The sequence below is a fragment of the Olea europaea genome, unplaced genomic scaffold (assembly GCF_002742605.1).
Source record: "Olea europaea var. sylvestris unplaced genomic scaffold, O_europaea_v1 scaffold290, whole genome shotgun sequence".
NCBI lineage: Eukaryota > Viridiplantae > Streptophyta > Magnoliopsida > Lamiales > Oleaceae > Olea > Olea europaea.
Genome location: NW_019247561.1, coordinates 94,838 through 120,412, shown reverse-complemented (window position 1 = coordinate 120,412; position 25,575 = coordinate 94,838). Strand labels below are relative to the sequence as shown.

General features: G+C 34.9%; 3 protein-coding genes across 4 annotated transcripts; 1 reads left to right on the top strand and 2 right to left on the bottom strand.

The window, feature by feature from the left end:
- Positions 1 to 3,317: 3,317 nt before the first annotated feature.
- Positions 3,318 to 8,183, bottom strand: LOC111384338 (protein ENHANCED DISEASE RESISTANCE 2-like). 2 transcript variants are annotated; one of them, XM_023008608.1, is made up of 3 exons: positions 8,051 to 8,183; positions 5,552 to 6,534; positions 3,318 to 3,680 (listed from the first exon to the last, which is right to left on the bottom strand). In XM_023008608.1, the coding sequence occupies exon 2, from the start codon at positions 6,500 to 6,502 to the stop codon at positions 5,552 to 5,554; it is 951 nt and encodes a 316-aa protein (XP_022864376.1). In that variant the 5' UTR covers positions 6,503 to 6,534; positions 8,051 to 8,183; the 3' UTR covers positions 3,318 to 3,680. The 2 variants fall into 2 exon arrangements, with proteins under 2 accessions (XP_022864376.1, XP_022864375.1); XM_023008607.1 differs by having other exon boundaries at positions 7,950 to 8,180.
- An 8,666-nt stretch (positions 8,184 to 16,849) lies between these two features.
- Positions 16,850 to 18,530, top strand: LOC111384334 (protein STRICTOSIDINE SYNTHASE-LIKE 13). Its single transcript, XM_023008600.1, has 4 exons — positions 16,850 to 17,259; positions 17,345 to 17,629; positions 17,713 to 17,880; positions 17,972 to 18,530. Exons 1-4 carry the CDS (start codon positions 16,889 to 16,891, stop codon positions 18,381 to 18,383), a joined length of 1,236 nt encoding a protein of 411 aa, XP_022864368.1. The 5' UTR covers positions 16,850 to 16,888; the 3' UTR covers positions 18,384 to 18,530.
- A 273-nt stretch (positions 18,531 to 18,803) lies between these two features.
- On the bottom strand, positions 18,804 to 22,980 carry LOC111384363 (probable transcription factor PosF21). Its single transcript, XM_023008638.1, has 5 exons — positions 22,771 to 22,980; positions 21,617 to 22,348; positions 20,168 to 20,300; positions 19,727 to 19,811; positions 18,804 to 19,379 (listed from the first exon to the last, which is right to left on the bottom strand). The coding sequence occupies exons 2-5, from the start codon at positions 22,279 to 22,281 to the stop codon at positions 19,054 to 19,056; spliced, it is 1,209 nt and encodes a 402-aa protein (XP_022864406.1). The 5' UTR covers positions 22,282 to 22,348; positions 22,771 to 22,980; the 3' UTR covers positions 18,804 to 19,053.
- Between the last annotated feature and the right edge of the window lie 2,595 nt (positions 22,981 to 25,575).

The following is a 25,575-nucleotide window of genomic DNA, read 5'->3' as shown; positions in this document are numbered from 1 at the left end:
GTTATAAAATATTTCAGTAGTATTTTTAATGATTTTTTCTAAGCCACTTATAGGTTCCTACGGGACAAATTTAGAACAGAGTATGATAAACAAAATTTGATTGAATACTGGGAAAGATTACAGAAAAAAGGAATGATAACAGATGCATATGAAAGGCTTGTAACTATCAACTAACTGCCCTCTCACTGTCTATCAATTTGCCCGCCTCTCCCCTTCTTCCCACGTCTATTTATAACGTTTCTCTATCTGATTTAGTTTTCCCACTTGCCTTTAAAACAGGAATTACTTACCCTTCAGCTGCTTCTCTATTCTTCTTGATCCTTGTAAAATAAGTGGACAGTATCGGAGGCCTAACAATACCCCCAATTTCCAAAGACACCTTGTCCTCAAGGTGGAAGTCGGGAAAGTGTTCTAAAATGGAGTTTACTGATTCCCAAGAAGCCTCAGACACCGGTAGGTTCTTCCAAAGAATTAATACTTCCTTTCCTAGAGGTGCTTGACGTATTTCCAAGACTTGTTTGGGTTCTACCACCTACTCGAGGTTGGCCCTGAGATGGGGAGAAACAGTTGATTGGCTAACCTTATGTCCCAGGGTCTTTTTCAGCTGTGAATTGTGAAAAATAGGGTTTATTGTGGCGGAAGTGGGTAGCTTCAAACGATATGCCACCGGACCTATACGTTTCATAACTTCAGACAAACCAGAATACTAAGGCCTGAGGTTCTCATTTGGCCTGTTTGCCAAGGAGTGAAGGCGATAAAGTCCGAGCATAACATAGAACAAATCCCCTTCGGCCAATTGGAGTCACGTCGGTGTCGGTCAACTGCTAACTTTATTTTTTCTTGCTAGTGGAAAAATTTACTACACTTGATTAAGGCAATATTGTTGCTGCATTATAGGTCTTTCTTATGCCAAAATATCTATAAACATGATGGGGATGTCTCAGGGAGCTCCCATTTATCTCTTCATGTATTAGAGGCTGTTACGGTTCACCTATTCTAGAAGGATCAAGAAGAACGGAGAATCAGCTGGAGAGTAACTAATTTATGTTTTAAAGGCAAGTGGGTAAACTAAATCAGTTAGGGAAATGTCATAAATAGACGTGGGAAGAAAGGGAGAGGCAAGCAAATTAATAGAGAGTGAGAGGGCAATTAGTTGATAGTCACAAGCCTTTAATAAGAATCTGTTATCATTCCTTTTGTATGAGATCCATCCCGTTGTCCGCCTTCTTTTGTGCCATCTTTTGTGCCATCAGGAGAACCGCTTAGATACCAATTTGATAGGTTCCTACTGGATAAATTTAGAATAGAATATATGAATAAACAAACTTTGATTCAATACTGGGAAAGATTACAGAAAAAAGGAATGATAACAGATGCCTTCTTTCATCTTAGGTTAAGGTGTTTAATACTTTATTGGCTAATATATCGTTTCTATAAACTTGGTGCCAATCCTCTATTATCATCTAACTGCCCTCTCACTCTCTATCAATTTGCCTGCCTCTCCCCTTCTTCTCACGTCTATTTATGACATTTCCCTAACTGATTTAGTTTTCCCACTTGCCTTTAAAACAGAAATTAGTTATTCTCCAGCTGCTTCCCCATTCTTCTTGATCCTTCTAGAATAGGTGAACCGTAACAGCCTCTAATACATGAAGAGATAAATGGGAGCTCCCTGAGACATCCCCATCATGTTTATAGATATTTTGGCATAAGAAAGACCTATAATGCAGCAACAATATTGCCTTAATCAAGTGTAGTAAATTTTTCCACTAGGAAAATGAAAAAGGTTGTCGTATTAGACATGTACCGAGGAAGGAGTACTTTGCCTAGGTGCAGACTAGCTAGTCGGCCGTGAGCAAAATGAATCTATACAACATTTTTGATTGCTTGAGCCTGAGGGAGTGGGCTGTTTCTGTGCCATATTTGGATTTAGTTTCAATAAATATGTGCATTTGATCACGTGTTTATCAACAGGAACAGTGTATCCTTCTCCCCCTTCTCTCCTCTTTCTTGCTGTTCAGCATTGGGGATATTGAGTTTGTAAATCTTGTTTGATAGCTAAACTTTATAGAGTGGTTGTTTCTGCTGCATAATGTTCTCTCTCTCTCTCTCTCTCTCTCTCTGTGAATGCGTTTATTTTTTGGATATAAGTTTGGATTAAGGTCCTGATTTTGAGGCGGAGGTGGGAAAGGACAACTATGGACCTGCTTCGGATCATGTATTGGGCATTCATTTGTAATTTAAGTTCCATTCAAGTGATTTTGATGTTGGTTTTCAGTTAAATTTATATTTTTTTTCATGATTTATTTCTATTGGGGGCTGAAATAGTAAAGAAACGACCTTTGGACTAAGCGGAGTAAGGTGGCTTTTATTAATTCGACGAACAATGAAACATTTGTAAGGTTCCCCATAACCTTACCGAGTAAAATGATGTTCCTGAAGATTATTAGCACCCCTTCGTTGCAATCTACGACAAGTTACTTGAATCCATTCTTAGTTACACGTACACTGTACAATGTTCGCTTTACCCTAATTAAAGGCCGGTGTTAGCCCTCGAAATGTACATTATACGGCAGCTAATGAATAGCAGTTTCTAGGCTAATTTGGCCATCAATTGAACCAATTTGAGACCCAATATCTCTTGATTACAATTCAACCATATAACAGCCTTTGATCAGCCTTTTGTAGCTTTGATTTCTGATCTCAAAACTGGCTCTGGAGTCATTTATAATAGGGTGTCTGGCTGGTGTGTTTGTACATCTTATTATGGCATTGTTCTTCAGTCTCGAGCATTTGCTCTCTCGAATAAGGAAAACCGGGAGCTCCAGCTGACATGCCCTTGAATCTATCGATGTGTACTATAGTAGTACACATTACATGTTTAGTAAGGAAGACTAGATAAATTAGTAGGAAAAAAATTCAAACACAGTTCGTTATATTGTCAAGTCTTTTGATTGCCATTCTCCAACCCTTATTGTCCAACGTGAGAACAAATAGCTAATGCATTCCACTTATTGAACATGGTTCTATGGTCAATCTGTAACCCCTGGATGAAATCAAATATGCAATATTTACATACAAAAGTATTCGGTTACCTGGGGAAAATCAATTCTTCAAATAGTCGAAGCTAAGCTCAAAGCTGAACGAAAGAGAAACAATGGAGGCAAATCTAGCTTTCCCACTACTATAACTCTTCTGGATGTACAAGTAAATTAGCTCTCAATCTCAAGGGGTTGCAAACAACTTTATAGTAAATATCTCTCCAACGTACCCCCAACTACACACAGAGTTGAAAGCATAGAAGAAAAAAGTTGCACTACATGCTTCCTCTCTTTGAAACAAAGAGAAAAGAAGGGAAACATCAAAAGGAAAACATGTACAGAATTCATTAGAGGATGCAATTCCATTGTCATTTGTACTGATCTTGTACAATAAACATAGACACGGTGAGTGTGTGAATAACTAATGTTGAAATCGCAAGACTCATGCTAAAAACAGGAGATATATTGCTGCTCTCGGATGGGCAGTTCATTCCAATTTATACCACAATAAATATACATGAAGCAAGTACAACTTGCAATCCGGAAGCTCAAGGTTCAATATGCACTTCGAAGAACTGCAAAGTAATGTATTAATCTCTTCTAATGGGAATCAAATGTGATATATGTGGCGACAAGGACCTGCAGGTGACAAACTAATTAATCCCTTCTCATAGTATGAAAGAAAATGCACAAAGGGGCTCAAAAACATTAAATCCCAGTAAAAGTAATTGACCAGATTTGAACACTATACAAGTGAAAAAATTAAAATAAATAAATAACTTACACCAAGAGGCGTACACCCTTTCCAGTGGCGGAACCAGGACTGAGGTCTAGTGGGAGCCTAATTTAGCCCCAGTTTGACAACCATTCTTTTAAAACTCCTTTATTCCCAAACTCATTTTAAATCATACATTCTCACAATAAAATATTTTTCACGTAAACCTAAAAGTTTTTCTTACTTTTTAATCACACATTTTTCACAAATTTACTATTTAAAAACTCATTTTACATTAAAAAAAGAAAAAGAAAAAAAGGCTGTCAAATAGGGGCTTAACTAACAATATTTCTTTTTTAGAAACATAAAATATAATATATAAAAAAAAAAAAGTTCAAAATTATAAAAATATAAAAATTCACACAAAAAATAATTTCTCAAATTTCCGTGGGGCCCCCCTTCCCTTCATTGACCCTTTCTATAATGCATGTTTCCATCTCTTCTTGGGGATGAGGGAGGGGCAGTTGGCTCTCTTGATTTCTACGGGAGTTGCAACGTACAAGAGGAAGGAAGTTTAAAGTAATATTAGCCTCATGTATAGCATATGCATAAACACAGATAGTAATAGGGGTTCTTAGGTCAAGATACAGGAAATTTTCAATTGCGTGGGAGCTGCAAGTCCATAATTTTTCTACTGTATAATAATTTATGTAAAAAGAGGTTCTATTATGACTTGTCCAACTGTAAAGTATGTGATAAGATTTTTATTATTACAACAAGATGTGGTTGCTAAGTTTGAAGGATTCAGACTGAAGTTTTTGAAGCCTGGGGAACTTTTTAGCCAAGGTCATTGGGAACAAATACAGGGATAACATAGCCAAAAATTCAAAACAACTCTAAAGGATAGCACAAGAAAAAATCTCAAAATGCAAGAAAGGAAGAAAAGGAAATATTATCTGCTTCAGATTGATTTGTAAAATTGAAGAGATAGTGCTCTTCGTGACATTACATTTTATTTCAAAACATTCCGGGAGAAATAATGAATGAAAAACAAACCATCAGGTAATAAGCAAAGTTGATATTAACAGAACAGAACCAAATTTAGATCTTCCGAGATACATATTCAAGTTTAAAGTATTTGAGATTAATATTACCGACAAACTGGGAAAGATAATCTTGTACCAGTTGAAAGTCAAAGTAAGCTCGTCTAAAATGAAAACAGCACATCAATTTACCACAACTATTTGAGAGGGTACTAAAACTTCCTCAAATTGCAGCTTTTGATAATTTAGGCACTAGATGGGTGCGCATGTATACTATAATGGATAACGTATTAAATGAATATATATTAACTAGTGGACAAGACATCAATTTAAGATAAACTGAGAGAAGCTCAACTACTGTTGTTGAGAAACATCTTGTGTAGAACTAAGGAAGCTCCCTCCTACAAGAGTTTTGTGATTCACATAATACGAGTTAGGGGGCACAGAGAGAGAGAGGCAGGCGTATGACAATTAACTAGGCATGATGGGTTTTATAAGATCTGATATTATGGTATCTTACATTTCAAGCATCTGATCCCAAATTTATTTAAAATAAGGTTTAGTTTGTTGTTGTTGGTCACTATCAGTTCATCACCAACTACTAGCAATGATGTCCTACTTAAAGAAGAAAAATGCAGTAATTACTTCAAGCTGGAAGCAAATTCACTAGTAACTTAATACACCTAGGAGCCTGAAAGCTAAAATAATGTTACTTTTTCGTCGGGAATTTAATTGTTTTAAAAAAGCAATACCTATAACTTGCTGACATCTGCAATACTTTTGTTATCAACATCCCCATTGACATATGCTGCATGGGAGTTGGAATCACTTTCTTGACCACCTGGCTTAATAAGATGGGAGAAGCCCTGACCAAGTGATTTCCAAAATCTTGTTGGAAGTGATGACTGCAAATTCTCTGTGCTCTTCTCAGAATGCAGTTCAACTTGCCTTGCTGAAGCAGTATTGAGCTCAGAAAATCTAACGGCTCCTAAGATTTGTTCTGGAAGCTCTGATTCGGTTTGGCCCTCAAGAAGAAAAGCTAAGTCAACAGTAAGCATTGTTATGTAACCAAATGCAAGATGAACAATTGCATTTGCAACCACTGAAGATCCAATATCTATATCAACTTCGATAAAGTTTTCTCCTAAACAATACTTGCAAGTAACTGCTCGGCCGATAATGCAGATAGCCTGCTCTCCAACTGCTTTTCTCACAATCCAAGGGCCTTTGACAATGTTGGCTATCAATTTTAATCTTGAATTCCTGAATCCGTCATCCCCTTTTAGGAATTGATCCATCAAAGAGCCCTCAGGTATTGGCTCCATACCCACAAAATAAGCAACAGCACTATAGTTTTCCTTGCTTGGGACTTGCAAATTGAAAGCCCAAATGAAAGGCTTTTTACAATCCTTAGAAATTTCATCATCGAGAGCTCTCCTAACACGACTTTTTGTACTATTTAAGAGCTCTGAAATCTTGGTTGGTCCTTTAATCCAGTCAAAACCAAGAGGCTTAAGAAGATAATCACCACCAGGAATCTTAGCCTTTGTCTTTAAGTATTCTGGCCCTCTAACCTTGAAAACATCTCCGGGAGGAGAAGCCCAACCATTTGGACAGTGACCTGGCTCAAGCAGCGGTACAGAACCTTCTGATTTCACTTTTTCTATCCACCCATGCTCCTGGTTATCTTCAAGAATTGCCATATGAAAGTATCTTTCTTGAAATGATCTTGAAGCTGTAAAAGGCCGGAAAAGGAACTAAAAAATCAAGTGGTGCAGATATATGAAAAAAGTGAACTTGGGAAACACTTTATACAGTAATCTAAGACCAATCCTAGTGATTGAAAACTTTATTATTGATGCCAGTTTGATGAGGTAGAAACTGAAGGAACCTTCAGCCTAATTCGTGAAGATCACAAAGTAAAGAAAGAACAAAGATGGTGGAAGGGGAAATGTTATTCTGCCTCAGTGAAACAACTCCAAAAACAAGAATCATTAAATGAAAATTATAAAGCATCTAATACAATAACATATTTCATCTTATTTATAGTTTAATTCGCATAAACGGAAAGTAAAAAGCTACATCATTTAGTCCAAGCCATAAGTCGTTTATCTGTTCTTTTCCTCTACAGACCTCTATCTATGGAATGTTATTCTAGTAATTCATATTTTTCTTACTGACAAGAAAAAAGTATGAATTACATAAAACCCCTTTGAATTGAATCCTATGAAAGACACTAATACTTGTCCCCCACGATCTGCATAAACTTAATTGAACTACCTTGACCACAGGTCAGCAATTTAAAATGTGAATGACATTTACATCTCATCAAAGAGACCAAAAATTACCTTCAAAGAACTCACAGAGTTATTTTCTACTAAGCATTCTTTTTTGTTTACATTGTTGGAGTTAAATATGAATCACCATACTTACAAGTGTACCAAGTGCATAAAAATAACAGGGTTTTATTCATGGATATCCATTCTGATACTTCAGCTTTCATTTTCTCATCACGTTATGAAATACATAACTTCTCTTTATTAATAATTATAATTATTCATGAGTGGCCCTCTTTCAATATCTATAAAATTTATCAAAAAGCTTAAAATAATACAATAAAAAGTAATTACTCGCCCTGAAGCATCCAAAATATAGCAATTGGCATAATTTTCACTCTAATACAAAGATCATTGAGAAGAAATCTAGACCCTTACACTTTCTATCCCAAATAGAATAAAATTCGGTCTCAAAACATGAATTTTGCGTAGTAATGAAATCAATATGCAACAAATCATTTATAGATCTAAAGATTATCACTTCCGATCAAATTTTCTATTTTAACAAAAAGAAATTGTGACTAATTTTCCGAAATGGGTCAACGGGAAAAAAAATGAAATTATCTTCCAAAAGCTTTCTCTTGTGAAAATTAGTTCCCAATACATGATAAGGTACAATTGTACAAGCATTTGCGAACGTTGAAAGCAATTTACAATCAACACGAAGAAAAAATTACTGCGCAATGTAACCTATAGCCAGTGCTACGAAAAATTATATCCTCTAAAAAACAGAACAAAATCATAAATATAAAGACCAGTATAAGATACAAGCAGACGTTTAATATTAATACGAAACAGGGAATTCAAGACCAACCGTAATCAGCAGGAAAAACAGAGAATGAGAATTTTTTAGAGGATAAGGAATTTGATTACAGTAATAATAATGAAAAGAAGCTGGTGGAAAGATTTAAATACTTTTGTGTGAGATTATGATTGCATTACTGCTGCTTTACTGGACACACAAGCAAAGCACCAATTAAACATCGTACAGTTGCAAACCCATAAATCGCTTGTTCTATGGACGACGCGTTTATGAATTTTCTACCCTTTGATTGATCAATACGGCTGCTACTGCACGAATCGCATACTTATGTTCTGTAGACGATACCCCTACAAAGCAACCCTAACACTAGAAAAAGCAGCACAAGCATGTTTGGGAGTTTTTTACAATTATTTTAAATTATAAATAAATATATATGAATCGGTAATAAGTGAATAGTATTTGTGAATTTTATAAAATTTATGAATGATAAGTGATTTGATTGATTATAAATAATTTATAAACATTAGCTAAACGGGGACTTCCCAAAGAGCCCTCAAGAGTTGATCAAAAAATCAATCAAAATTTAAGACAATATGTTTAGTACGTAATATAAAACATGATGAAAACTATAAATAGAATTTTATTGATTTTATTTAACATTTAATCAATTTATAGTCTACACGTAGTCGATATATTTAGAGTATGATTGCATTACTATCGTTAACACGAAATCCATAACTCTACACATCACACTTTCGAAAATTGATGTCCTAATGTGCTCTTGTATTTGATGTGTAGTGAATGAAGATGTTCATGCAACATACTCTTAGTGTATTTTCGGTCACGTAATTTTTGTGGTTGCGGATCAGACAAATATCTAGAAACTAGATATGACTAGTGTTTATGTCTCAATATTTTGGATGGATAGATCACTCATGCGCATGAAACACAAAAAGAAATTAGAATTAAACTACTTGTACAATCTTTGTGTACACTAAGTCAATCTATGGCATTTGATTGTTTCAAGTGTTGTTAAAATCAATACAGAAAAAACTGTAATATCAAAACAATATCAAACTTCATGTAACTGGAGTAAAATTGAAGAAATTATCATATCATTTCCTTTTGGGGAAAAATAAGAAGAAATCTTTTGACATCAAAATTTGATGGACATGTGGCCAATAGAATCCCGACAAACTCGCCCTTGTGTAAGCATCACATGAACATGGAAACACCATGTTAGGGTGCAAAGGACACCAATTGAGAAAAAAATCCGATGATCGTTTATACTCTGACATTCAAATCGACAATAAAAAGAGATACAATGGGTATACGAGAGAATGAGGGAATTTGGCTAAGACTAAAATGACCTACCTTTTGTGAAATGGAATTATATATTGTTGCAAAAAATAATGGCAATGGAGAAGAAAATTATAAAAGTATATCAATGTAGGTTTGAACACGAAATTAATCTCGCTGTCCTCAAACGTTATTTGCCTCATTTCCAATGCTTTTTAAGGATTTTCGGCAAATAGTTTGTAGGATTAAACAAACATTGACAAGAAGAACACCAAAAAGCAAATGTGTTTCTTCACAATGAACAAGTGAAAAATAGAAGGATTATATGATAAATTTTCTCATTATTGGAAGTGTATTTGGGAATAAATTTTAATGGAACTCAATATTATTTTTCTTGCACTTGGATCACCTATTCATAGGCCTTGATAAGTTCCTATGAAATGGTGTAAGAAACTGGTGAAAAGTCACCAAATTTGAATAAAAAACGGTAACGTTTAGTTTTTTATAACCATGTGACCGCATGGGCTATAGCCATGTAGTCGCATGGTTATAGTCTCGCTTGGGAGGACCTCATGTGACTGCATAGGCTTAATCCTTGCGGTCGCATGGTTAAGCCCCCTTTTTCTTCTTTTTTTCTTTTGATTTTGAACAACAAATAAATTTCCAATAATTCCCCACTTGTTCAAAATCTATTTTAATCATATAATCAAATATCAACACTTATGTATAAGAGTTAGATATCTTTATATTTGAATCTATTCGTAGTGTAAATCTTATAAAGTATTATTAGAATTCCAGGTGGCTAATGTACCTTGAATCAGTTATTCTTTGTGACAATACCGATTAAATCACACACACAAGTGTTAAGCTTTTCACTAGTTCTTCTAACTCGCTTAGTGCTAATATGGTCTTGTACTAATCTTATTTCATTGAACTTTTAAAAAGAGAAAACTCCAACTCTCTAATAAAGCGGCACCACCTCGAAGTTTATATAGGTGAAGTTCTTTCAGTATCTTTTTACTTTTACAGATACTTGTACTTCGTACTGAACTTCATTAAGAGTTTATTTTAACTCATACCTCTAACAGTAACAACCAACACTATTTTTCAAAGATAGTATTAAATATATTAAATACTGATGAATCCATCCACTTATCGAATGACTTGTTGTTACCTCTTGAACCTATGTGTATACTAGTTTAGTATATTTTGGTGAGGTTGCTGTTACTGGAGGATCTATTTGAGGAGTTTTAATCTCATTTTACTTGATGTTGATCTCACTAACTCTTTTGTGAGAGGTTTCATAGACTTAACAAATGTAAGAGAAATTACTCCATGTTTGATTAATTTCCTTACATATTCGTGTCTTAGACTCATGTGTCTAGACTTTCCATTATATACTTAGTTATATGCTCGAGCTAAAGTGACTTGACTATCACACAAGATAGGTATAGAAGAAATATCCTTTATATCTAAAGGTATTTCATATAATAAATCTCTTAGCCACTCAGTTTCTTTTCCGGTTTCGGCCAATACTACAAACTCCGATTCCATAATCGAATGAGTAATACAAGTTTGTTTCTTAGACTTCCAAGAAACTGCACCACCTCTAAGAGTGAATATCCAACCTGAAGTAGATTTATTCTCTCCCGCACTCGATATCCAACTTGTATCGGTGTATCCTTCCAAGATTTTAGGAAATTTCATATATTGTAGCCCAAATTTTTTTATATTCTTTAGGTAACCAAGAACCCTACCGATAGCCTTCCAATGTTCTAAACTTGGATTGCTAGTAAACCAACTTAGTTTACTTACAACAAATGCTATATCAGGTCTTGTATATTGTGATGTGTACATAAGACTTCCAATTGCACTTGCGTATTCTATTTGTGCAATTGCTCTACCTCCATTTTTTATTAATTTAATATTTGGATCTACAGGAGTGTTAGCCTCCTTAACATTCAAATGTTTGAATTTGTTTATCACATTATCAACATAGTGTGATTAGCTTAATGTAAAACCCCTACTATCCCTTTTAACTTTGATACCAAGGATAGTATCAACTTCTCCAAGATCCTTCATTTTGAAAGTAGAGGATAGAAACAATTTTGTTTCTTTGATCCCGTCTATATTATTGCTAATGATTAGCATATCATCAACATATAGACATAATAACGTGAATATATTTTCATTCACTTTCTTGTAGAGGCATTTATCTACCGAATTGTTATTAAATCCATTTGACATTATTTTAGAGTCAAATTTCTCATGCCACTTTTTGGGAGCTTGCTTTAGTTCATATAAGGATTTAATTAATTTGCACACTTTATGTTCATCTCCCGATAGAACGAACCCTTCTAGTTGTTCCATATAAACCTCTTCTTCGAGATCTCCATTTAGGAACGTCGTCTTGACTTCCATTTGATGAACATGTAGATCATAAATGGATGCTAACGCAAATAAGATCCTGATCGAGGTTATCCTGGCTACGGGTGCATACGTATCAAAGTAATCAATTCCTTCTCTTTGACGATATCATTTAGCCACTAATATAGCCTTGTAGGTATTAAGTGATCCATCGGGATTGTATTTCTTCCTAAACACCCACTTGCAACCAATAGTCTTAGATCCTGCTAGCAAGTCAACTATTTCCTAAGTGTTATTTGAAATAATAGAATCCATTTCGTTGTTTATGGCTTCTTTCCAGAACATGCAATCTCTAGATTGCACCGCTTCCTTATAAGTCCTAGAATCACTTTCCACTCGAAGAACAAATGAAATTGTTTTTACAACATCATTCCTATCTCCTTCTACTCAGTAAAAGGAAATAATTTGGGGATCTATTTCATCTGATCCTAAGTTATTTTCTTTTCTAGTTCTTTTACTTTTTCGAGGTTGAATTTCAACATTCTTTATGGATGTCTCTTCTAGTGAGCTTCTAAAGATTGAAATATCGTTATCATTATTTTCAGATTTTCTAGCTACAATTACATTCTCGAAGAATTCCACATCTCTTGATTCTATTATAATATCCGTTTCTAGATTTAATAATCTATAGGCTTTGCTGTTGAGAGCATATCCCACAGAAGCACATTTAATACCTCTAGTACCTAACTTGGTTCTCTTAGGATCCATATTCTTACAATATGCAAGGTACCTCCACACTTCAAAATAACTGATAACTGGTTTTCTATTTTTCCAAATTTTATATGGAGAAATTTTATTCTTTTTTTAGGAATCCTATTTGTTAAATGACAAGTACTAAGTAAGGCTTCACCCCATAGGTTAAGGAGTAATTCAAAATTTAACAACATTGCATTTATCATTTCTAAAAGAGTTATATTCTTTCTTTCTGCTAATCCATTTTTGTTCCGGTGTTCTAAGTGCAGAAAATTGATGTATTATTCCATTTTATTCACAAAATATGTTAAATTCATTAGAAAAATATTCCCCACGTCTATCACTTCTTAAAGTCTTTAATTTTTTTCCTAATTGATTTTCAACTTCAATCTTATGAGTCTTAAAGGCACTAAAGGCTTCATCCTTATGTTTTAATAAGTACACATAGGTATATCTAGAACAATCATCAATAAAAGTAATAAAATATCTATTATCGCCTCTAGTTAACGTTCCATTCAATTCACATATGTCGGAATGAATAAGTTCAAGTAGTCTTGTTATTCTTACTACGCTATGAAATGGCTTATTAATCATTTTTTATTTAACAAATGTTTCACATTTTTCCAAATTGTCAATTTCACATTGTATTAAGCCACATTTAATTATTATTTTCATAGTATTAACTCCTATATGTGCTAATCTACCATGTCATAAATTAAATGAATCAGTAACATACGCAAAAGATTTAACTTTATTTGAGTTATCCTCAATAGTACATAGTTTGACCATTCCTTTAGTGGAATAGTCATTTCCAACAAAGTGCCCATTATGGGTTAATACAAGCTTTTTAGATTCAAAAACAGATTTAATTCCAGGTTTTTCCAAGAGTACATCACTTGCTAAATTTCTATTCATTTCCGGTACATGCAAGACATTTGTCAAAGTGATAATTCTTTCCCGAAGAGAAAATGAGTTTCACATTTCCTTTGTCAATCACTTTTGATATTCCTTCATTTCCCATTTGTATCTCTTGATTGTCTTCAATATCATGATAGGTTTTGAAGAGAGACTTATCCTAACATACATGAATTATAGCGCATGTATCGTACCACCAGCTCGGAACTTTGCCTTGGATTGCACTGACTTCGCTCACCGTGGCGATAATCTCATCAACGGAGTTCACTTGTCATTCCTTCTTTTGTTGTTTCCTATGTCTACAATTCTTGGTATAGTGTCCCGATTTTTCATAAACATAGCAAGGTCCTTTGGCTTTGTTTTTGAACTTTCCTCGATCCTTTCTAGGACCTAGAAATTTTTTTTTTTTTTTTTTAAAATTTGTTGGAGTTGTCCACATTGTCCACGTCATTAGCCTTTGAAGGGCCTTCATAAGAATTTTCAATTTTATCTCTTGCCCCTTGATTCTTCCTCAATACGAAGATATTTTTGTATATCTTCCAAAGAAAAGTCTTCAAAATTGTGAAGAATCTTCTTCCTATATCATTTCCAAGAACCAGGAAGTTTAGCAATAATTGCTCCCACTTGAAAAGTTTCGAGAAGTTCGATTTTTACAGCTTTTAGTTTATTTACAATTATTTGTAACTTATGTACTTGACATTGTATTTGCTTTCTAATGCGTACCAGATTTTTTTTGCTGGTGTAGTGTTGGTATAGAGATCATAGAGGCGATCGGATAATGCATTTAGGATATGGCCACGGCATATCAATTCATCCTCTTCCCGTTTCTTTGTTTCTACGTGAATTTCTTCGGTATCCTTGTCAGTGCATCGGGAATGGACTCCAATTTTGGATCAAGCACATAGAAGATCTTCAAGACCGTTAATAGAAATTTAAGTTTGTCTTGTCATCTTGTGAAATTTGCACCATTGAATCTGTCCAAGCATACCAGGTCTTGATTCATCATTTTGATAGTAGCAAGTGTAAATTCCGTCTACATTGCAATAATAGTAACAACTAATGTTTGAGATTGTTGCAAAAAATAATGGCAATGGAGAAGAAAATTATAAAAGTATATCAATGTAGGCTTGAACACGAAATTAATATCGCTGTTCTCAAACATTATTTGCCTCATTTTCAATGCTTTTTAAGGATTTCCGACAAATAATTTGTAGGATTAAACAAGCCTTGATAAGAAGAACACCAAAAAACAAAGGCGTTTTTTCACAATGAACAAGTGAAAAATGAAAGGATTATGTGATAAATTTTCTCAATATTGGAAGTGTATTTGAGGATAAATTTTAATGGAACTCAATATTATTTTTCTTGCACTTGGATCACCTATTTATTTATAGGCCTTGGCAAGTTCCCACGAAATAGTGCAAGAAATAAGTGAAAAGTCACCAAATTTAAATAAAAAACGATCAAACAGTTAGTTTTTTGTAACCATGCGACCACATGGGCTATAGCCATGCGGTCGCATGGTTATAGCCTCCCTGGCCCTCCCATAATGGGAGGGCCTCATGCGACTGCATGGGCTTAATCCACGCAGTCACATGGTTAAGCCCCCTTCTTTTTTCCCCCTTTTAATTTTGAACAACAAATAAATTTCCAACATATATAGAGAGAAATGGAAATGGACCAAGTGAATTTAGTGAAACGAGCTCAAGTTCAAGGTCAAGACGAGGTTGCTTAATTTAACAGGTCCAATCTAATTGAATAATCGATATCCAGTCGTGTGGAACCCCCTCCATCACGTGTATGTCGCGTAATTTATAGATATAATAATAGTCTATCAATTCTAGGTCATATATTCATATGCGAGGCGAATTTGAGATAAGTTCTTGGTAGACGATGTCTTAAAAATTGCCTTAGAAATATGAACTCCAATAAGTGAGAGTTGCCTCGAAAATATGTATTGCTTCCAAATAGTTGAGGACTTACGAATTGTCTTAATAATACAAGTCGCTCCAATAAATGAGAACTTACAAACTGCTTTGAAAATATTTGTGTGAGCCTGAATAGGCGAGGACTTACAAATTATCTTAAAAGATAGATATAACATATAATTTATCAAAATTTTGACGGTGTTTCTCTATAATATCATCTAAGCCAGCCTAAAATAAAATACAATATCTCCACACTACATACACAAAATAATTTGGCGCCCATTTGACCCCTCAAATACTCATGAGTCACGATCACAACTTGAAAATAGCAAATCAAACTTTTCTAAGAAATAATATGCAAAGAGCCTATCGTGTATCATAGTCTACAATAGGCATCGATAATTAAATAATAATGTAAATAATGTGGCGTGCGTACTAGCAACAATAATACAATGCATATTGAACAGTAATAATACAAAACTACTAGGATACTAGATTACTAGTATCACAAAATCCAATGAAAGAAGATGTTTTTTTTTTTTTTTTTTTTTTAAAGACTTACCATGCAACTTTACAAAGTAGATTTGGCATTATTATTTATTGGAAAATCCAATATCACCAGTCCATGTATATTTTTGTGTTAAAAATACAATCAAGTGTACATCAAGTTTGACAATTCGCATACAACAAACTATCATTTGCCAATTTTTTTTTTTTAAAAAGAAAGGTTTTTTCCACCAACAATTTTTTTAAAATGTGGGTAATGTCAAGCATGGAGTGTACAAATGGCATTTTCTTAAAAAATAGACGCCAATATGACATGGTGATTTGACTAAAACAATTTTTAACGTTCACGACGGAGGTAACACTGAGTGCAAAGGTTTGAAAGGAGAACCTCGAAAAGTGAATTATTCGGATAGATAGCGGAGCTTTCGAAATACCCCAATAGACAATACCAAACCAATCTCTTGGGTCCTCAACCGAATTCTCTTTCATTTTACTCAGTCAATACTTTCCAGCAGTGGCTGGAACTGGAAGTGATCTTTATGGTTGTGGGCTTAAAACTTGAAAAGCTGCGGCCATGAGTGAATTTGACACTTTAAATTTCTTATTAAATGATTATTTTGGATATTCAGTCGATTGTTCTCAACTAAGAAAATATTAGTAATAAACTTTAAAATAAATGGAATGCATACTTTGCTAGAGAACGTAAATTGTTAGAGTTGGGTAAGTCAAAATATTTGTGTATACTGTATTATACTCGTATGTTGTGTTATACTTGCATCTTCTGATAGTATTAGATATGACTTCAAATGATTCACCACATCACTAAATATGAACCCTTATTCTTTGGGTACACCTTACTTCTAATTCGAGGATTTCTAAATGAGGTCGACAACGTTTGATGATTTACATCACACGTTTCCAAGTTAGCTAGCTTCAATTCGATTGAGGCCGGTAGAGTTCGGAAGAGTACATAGTTGTTGGTTTCTTGGTCACCATTGATCTTCAATGGACATAAATAAGAAGAAAAACTCTGCTGCTAATTTACAACTTCTCCATGTTTTACTTCACAACAATAAGAAAGAATGTAGAAAACATGACAAACAATACAAGACCTACTTTTAACCACAACCCCGTCATAATTTCCGCATGAATTCATCAATCCCAATATATTATCATCCCAAAATCCTACACACACACGTTTTACTTCCCCAGAGAACTCACATGGAGAAGAGAATACTGCAACTCAAAGATGAAGTTCTATTGCAGCATCCATATCTCATAGTTCTTGCAGTCATTTTAAGCTTCATCATCATGGATCCCCTTCAATTAAGTCCAGTAGGGGGCCATGACTTTAGGCCTGTAAAGAATGACATTGCTTCATACCAGAAAGTCATGGAGAGTTGGCCCAGGGACAACCGGAGCCGGTTGGGATTGGGAAACTTGGAGTTCAAGGATGAAATTTTTGGCCCCGAGTCGTTGGAGTTTGATATATGGGGCCGTGGCCCTTACGCTGGACTTGCTGATGGAAGAATTGTACGGTGGATTGGAGAAGATGCAGGATGGGAAACATTTGCACTTGTAACGAGTAACTGGTAATCATTTTTTCTTACCATAAATGATTCTCAATTGCTAATATAAAGTTCTAACATGATCTGTTGTTTCTTACTCCGTCCCAAGGACTGAGAAGCTATGTTCTAAAGGTGTTGATTCAACTACACATAAGCAATGGAAGGTTGAGTCAAGGTGTGGTCGTCCCCTCGGCCTTAGGTTCGACAGAAAAAGTGGAGATCTGTACATTGCAGATTCTTACTATGGCCTACTGGTAGTGGGACCTGAAGGAGGCCTTGCCACTCCATTGGCAACACACGTAGACGGGAAGCCTATTCTTTTTGCAAATGACCTCGATATTCATGACAATGGATCCATCTTTTTCACTGATACTAGCAAGAAATACAATAGGGTGTAAGTTCAGTGAAGTGAGGGTTCAAATCTGTTAATATTTTACCCCTACGAGTAGCTACATGTGTTTTCTTTGGTTATTGCAGGGACCATTTCTTCATAATGTTGGAAGGGGAAGCCACTGGTAGACTCCTTAGATATGATCCACCTACAAGAACAACACATGTAGTATTGGAGGGTTTGGCATTTCCAAATGGAGTCCAATTGTCCAAAGACCAATCCTTTCTTCTATTCACTGAAACAACTAATTGCAGGTTTAAGACGCTCTTGTTCATCACATGATTGGTTTTTCATTAATTTTCCAGAAATGATAAATATAAGCTGAAATTCATTAAATTGCCACAGGATCATCAAGTACTTTCTAGAGGGTTCTGACAAGGGTACCATCGAGATCATAGCTGATCTTCCAGGATTTCCAGACAACATAAGGCTTAACGAAAAAGGCCAGTTTTGGGTAGCAATTGATTGTTGTCGGACTAAAGCACAGGAGTTTCTCATTCACAATCCATGGTTTAGGAGCATATACTTCCGACTGCCCATTCCAATGAGGTATTTGGCCAGGTTGGTGGGAATGAGGATGTATTCTATGGTATCACTCCTCAGTGATAACGGAGATATATTGGAAGTTCTTGAAGACAAAAAGGGTGTAGTGATGAAGCTAGTGAGTGAAGTAAAAGAGGCAAATGGGAAGTTGTGGATTGGAACTGTGGCCCATAATCACATTGCCACCCTCCCTTACCCTCTCCAAGTTCATTAATCTTGTTCAGAAACCTAGGCCTTATTTTGGTTAAATGGGTCCAGCAGAAGAATAACTGTGACAGTATTGATGTTTATTTTGTTTTATTTCTAGTGTTGTTTTTTCCAAACAATATGAATGTGCCTAATCATTTTCCTTCAACAAAAATGTCGTTTACATAGGAGAACAGTTTCAATGTCAACAGAAGAGAATTCCTGGCCCGGGGGGGGGACAGAATTCTAAAGGAACTGAGGTTGCAACTTCGGATCAAGAGGCTGCCTAGAAATACCCTAGCAGATTCAAATGGCTGACCAACTCATCAGATTCCATACATAAAAGACAATAGTGAATAAGCATCAAGTATCTAAGCATGCATAAAAATGCTTTTCTACATTTTTGTACGTGTGCCACAGAGAGAGAGAGAAGCCAAAAAAACCACAGTAATCAAAATGAGTCAACTAATAAATGAAATTGTGAATAAACTAAGAAACTGAAGTCTAGATGACAATAATAAAAATAAAAACCTTCACAAGTTAACCAACTAAAATTCAATAGACTGCCTAGAGAGTAATATCCTTAGTTCGGACCTAAAAGGAGGACTAACCAAAAGAGCAAACCTAAGATATATAACAACCAGCGAGATTCCTGACATACACTAACCTCCCAGTATCCAACACGCCCATTTCAACTTCTAATCCTTTGATGATGCATCTGGAGAGAGGTCTTTTTGAATATGCGTAAGCATCGAAACTCTAAGCTTTGAGTCCCTGGCTTGTTCCTGCTGGTGCTGCAACTGTTGCTGCTGAAGTAGTTGATGCTGCTGTTTCTGAGAATGAATCTGGAGCTGCTGTAATTGTTGAGCAGTCAACATGGTGTGCATAGCATGATTGCCGGGATGATACTGTTGGTTGGCTCCATAGGATGCAGGAAAAGTCAACATAGGTCCACCGTTTGGCATTGCTTGACCAGTCAGCACTTTCAGATGCTGGATCTCTTCTTTCAGCGCTTCATTTAATGCTGCGTTTAGGATAAAACAAGAGAAAATTAGCATCTTATTAATATTTACGGGATCAGCCACAAAATTGTTAAGTGATTACAATGTTACCCCAACGTATGAATCATATGACTACGCTGACCAAGCAATAACCAAATGATGGTAGGCTCTTATTCTTTAGAAGGCAGTAAACGACAATTTTTTTTTTATCTTTCCCAAATTATATATCATGGTCAACAATCAAAGTCCTAAGTTCAATCTTTGCTTCATTCTGCATCTTCTACTTTCAAGATATTTCTAAAACCAAATAGTGGGAAGACAGCAAGGATAGGGTGAAAATCCCTGCAGAAGTAGATAAAGATAGTCTTACCATCTTGCAAGTGCACTTGTTGTTCCATTGATTGCAATCGCACTTTTAGTTCACTGTTTTCATTTGTAAGACCGTTTGTATCCCTCTGTTGGTAAAAAGAAGAAAACAAAAACAAGAAACAGAACATTTCATTCTTGCACATGTAAATCTAGGTAAAGAAATAGATAATATAATTTCAGAACCAGTATTTACAAGGGAATTTAAACAGTGCATTCTATAAACTAAGTTCTCCCCTTTTATTGTAAAGCCAAATGAGGTATTTTTTTCAGACTACTGGCATTTAGCTCCAATTTTCTTCTTTGATTTCTTACTATTTACTTATATTAAACTATTTCCTTTTCTTTTTCTTTTTCCATTTTGAGTAACCATAGAGAAGGAGGGAGGGGAACCACCCATCAACAGAAAAAATTTAGTTAGTCCGGGAGGAGAGGCAAAAATCACCTGCAACAAGGTCAACTGTGCAGACAAGGAAGTAGCTTCTGTCTGAAGAGTATGGACTTTCCTTTCAAGCTCGGCAATGTACCTCATCTTCCTTTCCTTTGACCGAGCAGCTGATTGCCTATTAGCCCAAATCCTGTTACACAACGGATGTGAGAGGATTACATTAAAAAAATGCTGCACCCTCTCTACAATACTCCAAGCAGGAAACATTCATATGCTAATCATATGAAGATAGGAAAAGCCGCTGGAAGTTTTGATCACATTGCTAACGGTTATAACAAAGATTCAGCACCAATCAAATTGAATTCAAGTTAAAAGGTTACTACTAGAGACAGTGGAGGGAGAATGAAAGAATACAAAAATATAGGGATTATCCTTCCAAACAGAGTAAACGAGGAACCACCCTTTGCATTTATCAATAAGATCTTCTCTGAGCAAAATGATAACTATACCTACTCTGCATTGGGAACTGGCAGAAGGGTTGCAAAAGGGGTGTGCTGACAATTGACAAGGCAAATTTTTCAGGTTAAATAACTTTTTGAATTTTCTTTCATATTACAGACTCACCTGCGAATAAGAATGTAGCATTGCAAGTTTACAGACCTGATGGAAAGTAGTGGTACAACGAAATGGAAGTAGTTATCGCCGGCTTCATTCTTCAAATGTCACGCAGCGATGAGTTATACAGTGATATAACATAAACAAAACTTTATTCTGTGTTGTTCAAAAGACGAGAAAAGATAAAGAAGAAGACATAGAAGGAGGAAGGGAGACCTCGCCTCTCTGACTTTGATTGAATTGCCACCACATCATCTTCCTCGATAGAAGAAGTCAAAAGGGCTCAGTGACCTGGTTTGAATTGGCACGATGTACAACATTTTGACCTCTATAATTTTCCAAATTTTCCCAACAAATAACCATTTAGACTAAATCTATTGATGTTCTCTCCCCTCCATGTCTGTAACCCCAAGCCATTTCTGTAACCATCAGCATGGACATACGAGCCCAAAAACAGGGAGCAGCTTCAGGATAATCCAATCCATGAGGTTATCAAACCCAGCAGCAATATTACAAGATTCAGACAGAAATGAGAAAAATAACACGACCCAGCCACGATGCTCTAGCTGCCAAGTTCTATGTACATGGGCTGTCAACGGAATACATCTAATATTTGAAGACAAAAGGATTTATGACTAAATTTCATCCTTATGCATTGCAATAAGTACAAACTACCAGCCATGTGGAATATATAGAAAAATAGGAAAGGATTCAGGTCGTGCATTATCATTAGTTTGATCAGCTCCTATATCAGATGATGAACAAAAGCCAACAAAAATGTAGATGACAAATTTAAAGCTTCAGCAAACTAATAGGTCAAAGTAGTAACAAGAACCAGAAGAACTAATATGCTTCACAGAAAAAATTAATAGATTCAAGCAAAAACCTTACCTCTTAGCTCGTTTTGGATCTACAAGAGCAAGCTCAGCAAGCTTAGCTGCAGATACAGCTTTCTTTGACTCACCTAGAGACTGCTCTTCCGAACCCGACATGAGCATCTCTGGCTTGATAGACCCGTCTATGGATTGGCTATGCTGATGCCTAACTCTTGGCTTCTCGCTTACAGCCAGAGCGACATTATCAGTTGAAGGGTTGGCTGAAGGACTGGACTTCGCCACTGGCAAGTTAGATGATTCACCCACTTGGACTGAAGAAGTGCCAGATGTTGAATTGAACTTATCCATGTCAAGATACATTGATAACAGGTCTTCTTGGGTCTCATCAGACAATGATGGCCCATCAAATTCTCCAACAACACCAAGATCACTATCAAAGCTAATATCGTCAGGAAGGGTAAGAATCTCTGAATGAGCACGACGGTGTCCCAAATTCCTAGGTGGGTTATCGGGCATTCGGCTTAAATCATCTAACTGCATCCCATGACCAAAATGACCCTGCTCTGATGAATTCCCCGGGCATAGTGGAGGCAAATTTGATGATCCCATTTGCTCAGACTTTGCATTATAACCAATACCGGGTGGAGAAAAAACAGAGAACCTCCCTGATGGAGGCAGTAAACTCCCAGTGCCATGATTAGAAGACTTATCTTTATCCATCAAGAACAATGTTTTTTTTTTTTTACTTCCAGGAGGCTCCTTAACAAGTAGTAATGATATTTTGAACCTTAACACACAGCAAAAATTGAAATTAATTACCAACAAACTTAATTCCTGAATACTACACAAACACATCATTAAAGCAAAACCCTAAAGTCAAACAGCCTTAAAATTCCAAAGTTTACTCTTTTCTTATTAATTCGACAAAAGTTGCTGGATTCAAACCCTAAAGAGAATATATTACAGATAGTACAACAAAATGAAAAATGAAATCCAACAAAAAAAATATATAAATATAATCTAAACAAAGATCTTACTATTAAATGAGCTTTAAAAAAAACAAAGCACAGTCATCACATAAAAAACTAAAAACAGAGTAAAGCAAATACATTCATATATAAAATGACATCGAAAAATACAGAAACCCAAAAAAAGTGCAACGGGGAAGATGGGAATTGAGAAAACAGAGAACTAAATTAAAAAACTTACAGTCAGAATTTTTCCTTTAATTGTTTTCAGATTTCTGATATGAGATTGGATCTCTATAAACAGGATAAAGAGAATTCAACAGGTTTCACATGCGAGAATAGCCATGTAAGTCACATCTCACGTGGTCAGATGGATAGAGAGAGAGAGCTTCAAAGAAAATATATGTAAGAGGGATACAAATAGATACATACGCAGAGACACTTGTGTGGCTTGTCTGCGTGATAAAGGAAAGTCATTAATTACTTTTTGATGATAAACTTTTACAATATTTCGTGTTTATAATTTTTATCAATTATTTCCCGTTTGGTTCTAATTTTTTTGGTCATTAACTTTTTTTATTATTACTTAACATGATCAGTCATCGTTTTTACTTTTTCATTTATTGATGGGACCCACTTTCCTCTCTAAAGATAAAAAAATTAATTCTAAAAATCAATACCAAACAGATTACATCAATCCCACATTTTATTAATTCTATCACCAAATTTTTTAATAGAAACATTGACCAAAATCCTAATAAATAAATAAAAGAGGGGTGGCGTGTTCATTTAAGATGGACTGACATGGCCCCACTACGGGTATTGCATTTTTATTAATAATTTTTAATTTATATTTAGATTCAATCCAGGAACAAGTTTGTAAAGTTTCTTCATTTGAAATTAAGGTATTGTTTGATACATATTAATGTAAAAATAAAAATGAAAAATATAGTTGTTATGAGTCCCACAGAAGAGATAGAAAGTTAAATATAGTGATTTGATGTGATGAATAAAAGTCATATTTTTCATTTTAATGGAAAAATAATGAAAAACAAACATATCAGCATCTACTTGACGAACTTGTGGGTTATTTCGATGTAATGCAACAGCGCGACTGCAAATTGTGACCCAGACTATGCGATTACCGTCAACTGTGAGAGCTTCGAGAGAGTATGTAGGCAATCTCAGATCTCTATGGCTTTTACTGTCAGCTGGAGTGAAGAATTTTAATGTATGGAGAGTCCGATTGTTTTTGTAAGTATAGTTTTTTCTCTCAAATAAATTAGTATATATATAGGCATTTATAGATGAATATCTGATTTTTGAAATTTCAAACTCGTTTTCTCATTATTGAAATGGGCTATACTTATGCTCATGTTTATGAAATTTTTCCTTATTTTATAATCCAATAGTAGGCATAGAACTTTAAAATTTTTCCATATATGTGATTTTAGGGATAATAGCCCAAATGGTCACTAAACTTTGCCAAAGGTCCACAAGGGGTCATTGAACTTTAAAATTCACTCAATCCATCACCGAACTTTGCATTTGTAACCCATTCATCACTTAGCTCATAGTCCGTCCAAAAATTGACGGAACGATGACATGGCTGCAAACGTGGCTTCATGTGTCAACTGCTGGGTGCCATTTCATGAAAGTGCTACACATGTGGACATGTTAACTTCAAAACATGTTTTACTTAAAAAAAAAAAAAAAAAAAAAAAAAAACAAAACAAAACAAACACACGGAAACACTCTATTGCCTCAAAGCTGAGGAATTAAATAATCTTTGGTGACCATATACTTCCACTTTTTGCGAATCATGTCATATTGCGTTATATCAACTTCTTACGTGGAGCTAAAATGGATTCCACATAGGATCGCGTATCCATGTCATGCCTTGCATCACATTATCCGTATATGAAGACCCCGTTTGACCTCTTTTTTCATTCAAATTTTTCTTCTCACTCTTATTTTCAATCACACAATCTTTTATAATATAATATTACACTTAAATCGAAAAATTTTCTTCCTTTTTTAACTACATAATCTTAAATTAAAAAAAAAAAAAACCTATTCCAAACATCAAAAATTGAAAGAAAGGGGAGCCAAACATAGGCTTAGCCCCTATTTTCGGAAAATGAAAAATGGGTGGAATAATATTTTTTTTAAAAAAATGAATGGTTGAAAAAGAAGGAAAATTTTTCGATTTACGTGTAATATTATTTTATGAAAGATTGTGTGATTGAAAATTAGAGAGAGAAAAATGGAATGTAATGTAATGAAATTTAATGGGGATCAAACGGGAATTTAATTTGTTCACAACCTCGAAGAGTCTCAATGTATTTACGAAGCAACCGACCAACCTGTAATCCACACAGAACCATCCTATGACAATGTCGGATGTAACAGTGCCGCCCTTGTCCACTCGCCTTAAGACGAGGCAACACATCCTGGGGGAGAGAGAACTATGCTAACCGGGGTTGAAAATATGAAAAAATTGTAAAGAATAACATCTAAGATTTTTTTTTAAAGATGTGAAGTTATTTTCCTTAATAGTTGATTCTCAATTATGTGAGATTATTTTCGTTAATAGACAATAGTTGATTGTGTGATAATCACACAATCTTTCATTTTAAAGTTATTTATAGCCATATAAATAGGGTCTTTTAATTTGTAATAAAAACAAAAATTTATTAATACAATTTATAATATGCTAGCATGGTATTAGAGAGGATTTAACTTTATTTTGGATTAAACTTGTGAGTTTTTGACCCATAACCCAATCAAATTTTCTTGTTTTGATTAGATATTCACATCAAGTCTAGGTTTCAGATTAATTCAAATCCCATTATATGTTGGCTATTCTCGTTGCTTCCTTCCTTGAAGATTTGGTATTCGAGAAAATAAAGAATTATCATGATTTTTTTCATCGAATTTAATCCCATCACATCTGTTGTTTTAGTTTCATCGTGTGCTAGATTTCCTGTTTCATCAGTATTTCCTTCATCTATAAGTGTGGTACTGATACTATCTATTGGTTTTT

What these genes read in the sequence shown, in the direction of transcription:
- LOC111384334 (XM_023008600.1), top strand. Translation starts at nt 16,889, where the DNA reads ATGGAGAAGAGAATACTGCAACTCAAAGATGAAGTTCTATTGCAGCAT. An exon ending in GCACTTGTAACGAGTAACTG is followed by an intron (nt 17,260 to 17,344) that starts GTAATCATTTTT and finishes CTCCGTCCCAAG; the next exon opens with GACTGAGAAGCTATGTTCTA. An exon ending in AGCAAGAAATACAATAGGGT is followed by an intron (nt 17,630 to 17,712) that starts GTAAGTTCAGTG and finishes TGGTTATTGCAG; the next exon opens with GGACCATTTCTTCATAATGT.
- LOC111384338 (XM_023008608.1), bottom strand. Translation starts at nt 6,502, where the DNA reads ATGGCAATTCTTGAAGATAACCAGGAGCATGGGTGGATAGAAAAAGTG.
- LOC111384363 (XM_023008638.1), bottom strand. Translation starts at nt 22,281, where the DNA reads ATGGATAAAGATAAGTCTTCTAATCATGGCACTGGGAGTTTACTGCCT. An exon ending in CACAGTTGACCTTGTTGCAG is followed by an intron (nt 19,812 to 20,167) that starts GTGATTTTTGCC and finishes TTTTACCAACAG; the next exon opens with AGGGATACAAACGGTCTTAC. An exon ending in ACAAGTGCACTTGCAAGATG is followed by an intron (nt 19,380 to 19,726) that starts GTAAGACTATCT and finishes TCCTAAACGCAG; the next exon opens with CATTAAATGAAGCGCTGAAA.